Source organism: Manacus vitellinus, unplaced genomic scaffold (genome assembly GCF_001715985.3).
Source record: "Manacus vitellinus isolate BGI_N305 unplaced genomic scaffold, ASM171598v3 scaffold_29_pilon, whole genome shotgun sequence".
In the NCBI taxonomy this organism is placed as follows: Eukaryota; Metazoa; Chordata; class Aves; order Passeriformes; family Pipridae; genus Manacus; species Manacus vitellinus.
This window is the reverse complement of record NW_021940207.1, coordinates 1,910,402-1,922,614: the sequence shown is the minus strand read 5'-3', so window position 1 is coordinate 1,922,614 and position 12,213 is coordinate 1,910,402. Positions and strand designations below refer to the sequence as shown.

At 40.3% G+C, this 12,213-nt stretch overlaps 1 protein-coding gene across 1 annotated transcript in view; it reads right to left on the bottom strand.

Moving 5' to 3' along the window:
- Positions 1-706: 706 nt before the first annotated feature.
- Positions 707-12,213, bottom strand: part of ATP11B (ATPase phospholipid transporting 11B (putative)) — a 50,087-nt gene continuing 38,580 nt past the window's right edge. Inside the window, exons 29-30 of the mRNA XM_025895377.2 lie at positions 9,320-9,453; positions 707-3,149 (exon numbers count right to left, since the gene is read on the bottom strand). Coding sequence (XP_025751162.1) covers positions 9,351-9,453 — 103 coding nt within the window. The 3' untranslated portion in view covers positions 707-3,149; positions 9,320-9,350. The remainder of the gene's footprint in view (positions 3,150-9,319; positions 9,454-12,213) is intronic.

Here is a 12,213-nt window from a genome sequence, read left to right as displayed (position 1 = left end):
TTTGCTCCTGATGGTTTAAACAGGCACCTGTAACTCAGGCCCAAGTCCGAGCACTTAAACTGGAAGTTCTGCTAAATGGTCTTCAAGTTCTCAGACTAAACAAAAGCTGCCTGAATGTCATTTGAATATTTTGCAAGAAAATTAAAACTCCTTCTTTTCTAAATTCAAATTGTATGTGTTCAAGAATATAACATTCCAAGCCTTCCTCAGTGTTCAAAGGACAACTGGCAGGACTCAGAGGGAGAACCCTGTAAATCAAATTAGGACCAGGAACCTGAGAGGGTGAGAAATGATGGGGCTGTAAAGGTTGTGTGTGGAGAGGACCAGGCTGTGGTTGGGCAGCTGAGTGAACTCTGGGTTACATTTACTGTTGGAGAAATGGGAACGACCCCCAGGCTGGAATTCATCACTGAGCATCTCATGGTGGGCTCCAGGGCCAGCGAGTTCCTGGGTCAACTGATTTGAGCTCAGCTGCTGGAGGGACACCCCTGCATCCCCTTACACACACATCTATGGGTGTATGTAAGTGTGTGTCTTTATGTACAGCTGTGGGGGTTTTGGTTTTGTTTTGCTTTTCTTCCTGGTGGACTTCTCTCCAGCCTGAGACTGCTGGGAATACCTCTACTGACTGATCCTGGGCCTGTGGCACAGCAAGCGTGGCTTTACTCTGCCATATTTTCCTCTAACACATAATTAAAACAATGACTCAGCTAGAAGTGACAGTTTTATTTAATAAATATAATTTTCATAAACCATTTTCAAAACAACTTCTACTGACCAAGCTGTACAAGGAGCAAGCACACAGCCTCGCTGTCAGAGGAGCAAAACCAACATGAGGCAGCCACAGTGTCAGAGGTCCAAAATTCTTTGTACTAATTATTGCTAGTTTCCAGTTGGCAATGCCCCTTATTTGCCTAAAATTAAGGATCAACATCTTTCAAATAGTACTTCTTGCAGAGATTTTATCATTCCAGTTTTTTTTTTTCCTTCGGAAAAGCAGAACTTGATCACGCTTCAGTGAAAAAACAGGAGACAAGATGATCTGTTGTTTTTGTATGCATAGGATCCGAAATCTCTCATGGGACTGCAACTAGGAATTGTAAAATCTATTCTTTGAGATATAAATAAGATACTCCTGCAGCAAGGTGAGCCTCATTTTTAACCGTTTTCCCCTTTCTATATATGCCCCAGAGATTATCTTCCAGCCCGTTCTCAAAACGTAAAAAGGTTGAGAACCTGCTGATGGATGAAGTAATTTCCTTTAAACCTGCTGAGGAAAAATTATTCCACCCCCCAGGCCAGGCCAGGGTTTCTTTCAGACAAGTCACACTCTGTGCCACAAACAGCAGCACATTTATTTCATCACGTTCCAGGCACAGCCCAGGGCCCCTCCGCTCCCATCTGTGCATTTACAGCCCGGGAACCACCGCGGCCCCTCCGCAGCGATGACGGGATGGACTGAGGGCAGCACAGCCGCAGCCAGGGAGCGACAGGAACATCCCTTCAACCAGCAGCACACGGGCTCTCCACTCAGACAGTCCTGATGCCTCTGGGAGCAGGATTTAGCTGAAGGAAAAAAAATCTACTGCAAGCAGAAGCCTCGCAAATACCGATGCAAATGCGCTTCTAAGACGACTGATGGCAAGAGCTGATAGAGCCACGAGCATCCCGTTCTTCCCTCCTCCTGTTACAAACTGAGTCATTCCCAGAGAGCAGAACCCAGACAAATCATGCCGCTGGAAGCAAACAACAGAAGCAAAGAACGTACAAAACAACCAACAGTAAAAATGTTTGCAAAAAAACCCCCAACCCAGATCTGCAAAGAAGAGAGTCTAGTTGGGAACTAATTTAGGAGCAGAATAAAGGCTAAAATTAGTCCCTAGTGAGTGGTTTGCCCAGTTCTAGGAACAACTGTAAGCAGGGACATCTGTGTAACAAACAAGGCAGTGGTGAGTCCAGCAATGATGGCAAGTTATTAGGGATTCTACACCAAAAAAATGAGAATCCCAAAATAGCTCAAAAATAAATGGTTCAGAAGCACATTATGCTTGAGCACTTTAACACTGAACTTCACCAAAATCACAACTCCTTAGAAGTACAGAAGTATCAAACTATGAAAAATGATTTAGACTACAGCTTTGAGACACTTCTAACACTAGAAAATGATATTTTATTCCAATATAGAAGTTACACTGTCATAAAAACGTTTGAAAGTACTAGCAAAGGTTTTCAGTAAGACATTGTAGGTGCCTAATATGCATTCTAAATTGCATGAGCTTTTCTCAAATCACCTTTTGCACTTGAAAACAATAAGTCACTGAAAATATAAAGCCAAAGTTTTCAGGGTTCTTCCTTTGCAGTTTTTGTTCCCCCTCCCCTACCTGTAACCTTAAAAGATATAAAGAATATTCTTAAGCAGAATATTTACATTTTAGTTTGTGAAACAATTCAGAACATCTTTCCACTGAAGTCTTTTCCACTGCATCCTTTTAAAAGCTTAAGCTTGGCAACTAAAATTATGTTTTCCTAAGTAACAAAACCAAACCCTGTTTTTCCAGAACGAGAACTGACCTGCTGCAATCGCATTTGGGAGGGGCTGTGGACAAGGTGCTTCTTCAGAGACACCGCATAGTAAAGCGAGTGTACACCACTCTTCCTTTGAACTACAAACTCCTACCTACAGGCTTTTATGGATTTCGAGGCTAAGAGAGAATAATAAGATATTTCCTCCTTGTGGCAAATTGTCCTCCACCCGTTCCCGCTCTGTCTCAGGGACGAATGCCAGTGTTACACTGAATTAGCTGGATTTTGTTCTGGCTTCTAACGAAGGATTCTGCACTGTGCCCAATGCACAGTGAATGGTTTCCTACACTTCAGCTGTCAAAGAAATACACAAAGTCTTTCTTCCTTGAATAAAAGTGTTTTTTAAAAGCTTTGTGACATCAACACAAAACCCCAGTCACTTCTTCCATCCAAAGTATTTGTCACACCAAAAAATCTGGTCTAAGGCAAACCATGTCTATGTTCTGAATGAGACATTACTGACTTAGATTTACTGCAAATAGAAAAATATACCTTGGCAGACAGATGGATTCTTAAGTTCCTCCTTAATTGTTTAAATGCATGTTTCTTCGGTAACCTTACAAACACTGGGAAAAGGGAAAGTAGGGGGGAAAGGGAGGAGAGGAGATGGAAGGTTTTAAAGAAACATAATGAATGTAAATTATTCTTCAAATATAGGACTGTGCTGCTTTTGTGCAAATATAATTAATACATTTTTGTGGTAAAAGCCAAAATACATCACCCACAGAGCTGAGCCAATGGAAATGCTTGGAGTGGGGCTGTACAAGGCCTCTGCTTCCTACTGCACAACATTAACCCCAGTCTGTATTTTGGTCCAGGACACACGAACCACACGGATGGATGAGGTCACACACACTGACGGGACAATGCTGTGGCTGACACGGACAAACAAGTACTGCTGAAAGGTGGAACACTGTGATTTAGGTGTAAAAGATACAGCTAAACAGCAGATATCTGATTAGAGCACATAATTCTGCATTTCCTAGGTAACCGTGGCAGTGTGAAGACTCTGAGAATGAGAAACTACTACAAAGAAAATAATTTTAAACCCATGTATAATATTAGGTGATAGGAGTAGATGAAATCCAAGTGTATTTTGCTAGTAGTGCATATATGGATAAGTTTTTTTGGGGGACTGGAGAGACAACAATCAGGTTATTGCATCTCTGCGCTGGATCCAGGTTTCAAGCTGCCTGCAGTGGGATGAGTCACATGTTCATACCTGCTGCATGGAGAAGGCAAGGCTCGATTTTAGTGATTCCTCATCCCCTGGACACTTGCTGTGGGGATCTAGTGTACACCTGACATTTTCAAGCTCAAGCTTGTTTTTAGGTAAGGCACATGCAAAGGATCTGATCCAAGGAAAGCGGGACCTCTTCAACGCTTCCTCTCCTCATTGAACTCGGGAGAATTTGGGATGAGGGATTGGAGAATGAGGGATACACTCCTCTGGCAGCAGCCCAGGCCCCTACTGAGATGTAACCAGGAGGGTGGGATGTGCCTGCCTAAATCATGGAATACAAAGGATCTGCTGTGAAATGTGGGCAACTGAGGGCAACGGCAGCAACTCACCCAGGCAGGGGGAAAGTGGCTTTGCCCGAATCCTACACTTCCCCACACCTTTACTGAAGAAGTTCTGTAGGTGTTATTTACAGTCTGTGTTTGATTTACAGTTTATTCTACCCCGAGTTAATTTTAAATACACAGCCTTAAATCTTTAGCTGCCTGACAGGGAGAGTATTGAAGTTATTGATGGGACTTCAGTGTCAGAGGCTGACTTAAAACAGCATGTCCCAAAGCAGCAGCACTTTCACCAGCCACAACCCACAAACACCACTGTGCCCAAGGCAGTGCTCTGCAGTCATCCCTGTGGCAGCACCTCCATTTCATCTCCCACATCCAAAGACAACCATTCTGGCTGAAGGAACATGTAAATGTTGCTGCTACCCAGCCCCAAGCCTGCAGACACGTTTATACTGGGACAACAGAAGTACCTGCAAGATGCACCATTCAAACCTCCAACTGTGCAATTTGCTTTTATTGGCATACTCGGGTATCAAAACATTGCCATCAAGGTCTCGGATCCTTCCGATATAACGAAGATAATTAAGCATTAATTATATCTTCAAAGTACAACATGACCAAATATAAATACATGAAAAAGAACAAAACATGCAAAAATTCCCCAACTTTAAAAGATTAATAATTCAAAAAATTTATGCTAGTGAGACTTCTGCACAATCCACCAATTCTTTGAACAGTTTTCCATGTCGGGATCCGGAACTGTTAAAAAACCCACACATGGCATAATAAAGGATGACTGGCTCCCGAATTATACTTTAAGAGAACAGTGAACTGTTATATCCCTTAGTATTCCAAATTATTGATTTGTCACAGTTAACAGTGTTTTTCAAAGCAATGACTAATGTATTGCCACTCATATACCAGCATAAATATTTGAATTGCATTTAACTCTCAAAAATTACTAAACTGATTGCTCACAGAATATGGTAACCATCCACAGAAACAAAAAAATTGATCTGCAAACTGCTAAGACAGCATCTGAGACACAGCTCAAAATGAATGTGTGTGTTTAAAGGGAAGGGTCATCATGAAAAATGCGACTTTTAAAACTTCAATTGTGCAAATTCAAGTTGATTCAAATTGGATCACTCAAATTTGGGAGGAGAAAGATGTTGTCATTGCGCTGCAGTGACGTCTCAAGTATTAAATTCAGGATTTCAATCTGCTCATACGGTAACAAAAAAGATCAAATGGTCAGAGGTAAAAGCATTCCTTACCTCCAAAAAAATTATTTAGCAATTTGTAGATATAATTAGAAAAAAATACTGGAAGCAATAGCTGTGCAGATGCCAAGCCACAGACAAGGTCTGTGCTTAGGAGTCACTCTACTCTTTCCTAGGGCAGCGACGGACACTGGACTCGCCTCAGAACCTACAGGTGTGTGAGCACCACATGGCTTCCACAAGGCATTTACAAATGTCCCTGTCAACAAGTGGCTGAGTCCATTGTGGAGAGAGTCAAGATGCTTCTGTCGTTGGCATAGAAGGGATCCGAGGAACTCCATGATCTAAAGTAACAATAAAAGAAAAGTTTGGCTGACTGGGAACTTATACTCTACAGAGGTGAGGAGAAAAGTCTAGGAAAGCAAAAGATAGAAGTGCTATGAGATTAGGCAAATGTTCCTCTTTAAAAGACTAATCTATTCATTTCATGTAGGCACCTGCAATTCATTCAGACCTTTGAGAACAGATGCCAATCATGTCTGCTGTGTAATTAACAATTTACTCACAGCTACGGATATTTTCCTCACTATGAACTAAAACAACCAGAGGTTTATATGCCCCTTTTGCCACTAAAGTTTCAATACTGTGCCCTCAGGGAGACTCTGAATGCTGCCTGTGTACACTGAGGCACCACCTGAGGCCGTTCCAGCAAAGCTCTGTGGTGCACAGCTACCCCAGGAAACCCAGCACACCCGTGTCCCAACGGGAAACATCCACGCTGGCTGGAGTTGTGGGCAGGCAAAACTGATCCACAGCCTTTTACTGGTAAATTTTAAGATATAAGGAAATCTACCTAAGACGTCACAGCTTCTGACTGAGATGGGATCTCACAATGTCTTTCACTTGAGGACAAATTACTGCTTGGGAAGAAATACTGTTCTTGGCTGAACAATGTTATGAAAATTGTATGTGAAATGCTGAAAAATAGAAGGCTGGAAGGCAGGAAATCAAAACATAATGAACTTATCCTCCAAATTAGCCTCTGTCAGAAATCTGCTGTTTCTTTACAACTGTTACATGCAGTGCCTTGACACAAGTACCACTAATGGGAGATCCAACAATTCAGCAATGAATCCTACTGTACAAGAAATGTGATCCAGCATTCTTAGTATCCGAGTGACTGACAAGCTGACAGACAATTTAATGGAAGACAGACAAAAATGCATTTTTTAACATACCACACCACACATTTTATAGCCTAACTGGTGAATGGAGCTATAGAAAATACTTCTCAAATACATTTTACAAGCAGTAAAATAAACACAAGAGAACTACACTCCTGTGGCCCACTACTCCAAGCATTTGTACAACTTTGATTCATCAAAGTTTCTATCAAAATTTGATACCATGTTGGATTTCCTGTTCAGTTCTCATATTTGACAGAATATCAGGAGCACAGAATACAACACAAGCTGCTACAGCAACATTATTTAAAGAAGTGCTCTTCATTCTACAGCACTTGCACAGACAATGTATTTCTCAGCATCACTTCATTCAACAAAAATAATTTGCAGCTACCTCCTGGTTGAATAATTTGCTGCTTTATACAGCACAAGTGCTCAGGAGACCAACCTGTTGTGGACTGCACAATTTTCTGAAGATTTAGATACAAAACACAGCAGCTCAAGCTCGTGAACAAAGCCTAAACAATTTTACAAGCACTTTAAAAAATCACTCAAGAGAATTCTTAACTGTACCTTCAGCATTTCACGACTTGTAACTGCTTCGTGTGATTCAAGCAATTCATGGCTAAGCCATGGCTTTGCTAAAAGATTCAAGCAATTAAGATGTTAAAAAATGAACAAAGACTTTCTTATATTACTAGGAAAGTGTAAGGGAAGAAAATCACTTTTAGCCTTGGTTTTAAGTGTCAATGCTGAGTAGAAGGAGCTGAAGTCACTGAAGACAGCAAGTATGACACACTTAAAAAAAAAAATCTCTTACCTAGGTGTACTGTACATAAATTTAAGTGAAACTAGAAGATTGTTCAGAGCAATTTCAACCAGAGGCAGCAGCAAAAACCATAGAACTGCAAGCCCTTAGTGTAGCACCAAGATAGTTTTGCATATTCATTAAACGTAATCCTATTGTCTGTGTTCTAAGAACTCTACAATTATTTGGCTTGATGGAACTTCATCTGAAAATTACATGAGGTAAGCAGACAAGAAACCTGAGAAAAAGCAGTCTTCAAAGATTGTTTAATATTCTGTCAAATATGAGTTATCTTCAATAAGTATTTATAAGTTCTCAAGGAAAGAAAATTTAAGTGGAACAAAAGAGAAAATCGTAAAACTGTGAATGCATTAAATAAAACACAGAATACCTACCTTATAAGACTACAGGTTACTAAGGCAATTGTTAACAAAAATCTTAATTAGATAACAATAAATGGAAAAGAAGTAGCATGAGAAATTCCTCATTTGGAAAGCACAGTTTTACAGAGAAGTGGAAAAAAACATCAAAAAACTTAGAGCAACTGCTACCAAAATGTTGATTTTTAGACCAATTAAATGCTCACCTTGTAGATTAAAAATTCTATTAAATTGTTTATTTTACACATCATGCCCACTTTCTATACAGCAAGTTTGAATTAAAAATGTACTTAGTCATAACAGTTCATATTTCATATGGAATGAAACATTTTGCATATTCATAACCTAGGTTTGTAGAAACACTGAATAAATTTCATAAGCAAGCCAGAAGAGAGAGACTGACTGAAACCACAGACACAGTGTTCAACACAAGAGTTCCAACAGAGATGAGCTACAGACCAGGCAATACCTAAAGGCAGAATCAGAGCTGACAAAGCTGTCAGTGGAAATTACCCACACCAGACTTGATACCCAGTGAATGATATCACAACCTTTAACAGAAAGAGACAAAGTTGTCCAAATACAAAATGAGTTTCCTTGAAAATGTGTGAAGCTCAATGTTTTCAGGTTTGCCTTTTGACCAGTGAAGGACCATGATATCATTCAGAGACTGAGAGATTACGATGTACAAAAGACTATTTTGACTTCTACCCCCAAATATTTCCATGTTTGTTCACTATCCCTCTATTTGGACATGGGGAGATGGCACATTAGGGGATTCAGTGAGAGCTCCTCTGACCATAAGAGCAGTATTGCTCTTTAGACATATTCCATTACTCTAACGTGCTTTTATCCCACTGATGTTTGTTTCACACATGGTTTGTGGAGGAAAGATTTATTTAGCACACACTTTGGAATGGCACACATGATTTTGACAATATACCTTCTAGAACCGAAAAAACATTTAAAATTCTTAGAACCTGAAGACTCTGTTCTGTCAATTACTCTGATTTTAGAAATAGCTTATAAAAGTTATACTACAAAAATATTTCATCTTCATATCAATCAATGGCTGAAAGATTTAAAGACTCTCCTTCTAACAATGAAGTTATATTTAAGGGGGGGAGTGTGAGCCTTTTGTATATCTTCAGGAGTAATTCAAGCTCCAAGGTAAATATTTGGAGGTTGTACATCCAGAACCAAAGGGAAAAGTCTTTCGACTTCATAAACAACTCCTGATTCATGAAGGCAAAAAAAAAAATCATAAAAAGGAGAACAAAAACAGCAGCAAGGCTTGATCTTCTAAAGAGAAGAATGTACAAATCAAGAGAAATTACGATAGATACAACACAAGAGCTTGTAGTAAAGCCAAACTAAACACTTTAACAGAAATCTTTTGAAAAATGTTTTTCCCCTCCCCATCCCAAAAGAAACCACTCAAAAAGAAACAAGAAACTAATCTTTTAGGATGAAAAGAAGTACAACAAAGAGTTGCATCTCCTACTTAGGTAAGCAAAACCTGCAGCTGATTTCTAGACATCTATTGCTGCAGGCTCATCAGGTTCCAGTTTATAGGAGAATCGTCTGCAGCAAAGGCTACTGAGAGAAATGCCACACCTGTTGACCCGGGTTGGGCTACATCTTCCCATTAGTCGTTCCAGCATTCTTCTAACAGATGTGCATGCTGTTTCCCCATCTGAGAAGCAGCACATGGAGTCCAAGCAGTTGATACCTGAACCTGCCTCAGTAAGCTGGAAGGAAGGAATAAAAAAACAACAAAACAAAACAAAAAAACAAATAAAAAAAAATCAGTACTCACAAATTCTAGCAATGAAGATGTTATCAGAAAACACTTAGGAAAAGCAGATTTTCTTAAAGTTAGAGTGTTGAATATTTTTCAATTTTATAGGAGAACTACAATGAGGAATAATATTCCCGTGCCCCGAGGCCTATATACACTAAAATTTGATCTTTCTAAGGTTTGTTTGCAGCCTTGGTGAGCTCATGGAAATGGTTTAACACCACATCTGCCTAAAGCTGGAAATGAACTGGTTAGGAATTCTCTGTGTTCCAGCTCTAACAAACCCCACAGCAGAGCACATGCAGTTTCAGCTGGGATTCACCTCAGTGGCCAGACAACAATTTATACAAGCTCAGCTCTGTCCTACTTTGAGGGAAATCAAGAGAAAGCTTCAGGTTGGGGCTGCAGAATACAATGCAGCAACCTGATCCTATGTAATATTTTTTCCTCAAGAAGTGTGGAATGCAACTTCCTACAATAATTTACAGATTTTCACTACCATAGATACCCTTGGCTTGGTACAGAACAAAAGCACATTCCTGATTTTACACACATTGTTTATCCAAATGCAAACAAGGCTAATGTCAGAAAGGTTCAGTCATGTTCATGCCAACACAAAGAATAATTCAATATTAGCACAATAAACTTTCAACAGCTGATTTTCTGTAGGTGAGAAAAAAAAGCAATAGAAAGAATAAAGGGGAAAAAAAAAAGGCAGTAAGAGAGATGTATGGGTGTAAGTGCCACCTACCAGTGTGCTCCTTTACAGCACTGCTGCACACCAGACAACTGCAGCAACCTGAAATCTCCCTGAAATCTGGCATTTCTAGAGAGAAGAGCCTAAACTGACTCCAGTAACCTTTCCAAAAGGAAATAAAAATGTGAATGTGGAGTGTGGGGATGCTTTTTAATTTAATTTGAAACTCTCCATGAGGGCATCCTGTCAAACAAATATTGAACACACAGACTTAAGCATCCATTATCCTGTCCTCACATCACTGAATGAAGATTCTGGGAGGAGGCATCTTAGTCTGTGATAGGACACAGTTCACTTAAGAGTTTCCCACAACTTTTCACAGCGTGACCAAAGGTCACTGACTGTTGTCTGAACTCTGGTTTCCAACCCCAATTTTTTGCACAACACTCACACTTGGTGAACACTGCAACAAAAGCAAAGAACCTCAGAATTCCCTGTGGGAATGGTTTACTGTGAGTGGACACAGTCCTTCCTAATCCCCAAAATAGGCAGCCAGACACATTTACAGCTTCATAACAGAACAATTCCCACACAGCAAAGAAGAGGCAGCAACAGAAATGAGGCATTTGGAAATCCAAGAGAAAAGTCCCAATTGGTAGGGCAAGGAGGGAACACTGGTATTTCCCTGCATCTTTTTTCTCCATGTCTGTCCCTTCCTCAGCTCTGTGCCACATTCCCCATGGTCCCTCCAGACCCTCCCATCACTCTGCTCAATGTGATGCTCACAGGACTGTCAGTCAACAGTTGTCTGAACATACAGAAAGCTCTAAAAACTGGAACCCTGGATTCTGTGGATGCTGCACCTGGGAGGCCATGGATGAGCACAGGCAGAACACACACTAACTCACACTCATTTAGGAGGTCTTGGGGACACAAAAGGAACATTTATTATGACAATGAACTCCTGAGAGATAGGAGCAGAAGCACTGCAACCCACAGGTCTAAAAGGGGTTCTGGTTAAAACACAAACAGAACAAAACACACCTCAAGAGAGCCTGAGTCCCTGAACACCCTCATTTGATGGCCATCACATCTGGTCACAACTGCACTTTCACAGAAAATCAGGAATGGCACAATTTGCAGCACTGCAGTACCAGCAAATATGACCTTCACAGTCACATCAGACTGTGCTCACAGAGTTATCAGACAAGGAATTACACAGAGCAGAAGGAACTCCTGTTTGGAGGTCAGCAGACAAGCTCCCTGCTGCACATGGCAGTGATCTTCACAGCTGTGTTCACAACAGTAACTCCCAGCATTCCTACACTTAGGATTTCAAAAAGAATATTTAGTCCATCCATTATCCTGAAGCAGAACAAGTTAACACCTTTAAAGTTACTTCGAAAGGTCACATTACAGAGGTTTTACGTAGGATCAGATGAACTAGACAATTTTCTTCCCTAGAATCTGCTGAGAGCTAGCAGTCCTACATATTGTTCAAAGACTGTGAGAAAGAAGAACCAAGAGTAACCCAAACTTGCTTCTAAAGAGTGAAGCCTCAGCTCTGATTTTGGAGGGCTGCTTTATTCTTCACTAGTTAGACACAGAAAACTAGGACCATGCTTGAACTACGATTTATGGAACCATTAATATAATTTAAAAAAAACCCAACAACAGCATATGTGACCTTACATAAGCCTGGAAACAGCACTTCTGTTTCATCAGCTTCAGAGTTCAGTGTAAAGTAACACTGGGTGAGTTCCTGCCTGGTGAACACAGATTTTTATATTTATATCCACTACCTGGAAGGAAGATACACACGAATCCCTCTTCTCACTTTTCTCCCTGTGGAGGACAATTATCACCATAGTTTTATACCACAGTAAAACTTGGCATGGCAAGGCAGTAATGTTCTCTGAAAATCTAATACACACCCTTTGGAAACACAAGGCAGGAGAGACAATGCTTAAAAAAAAAAAAAAAGTATAGAGAAATACAAGATATTATTAATAA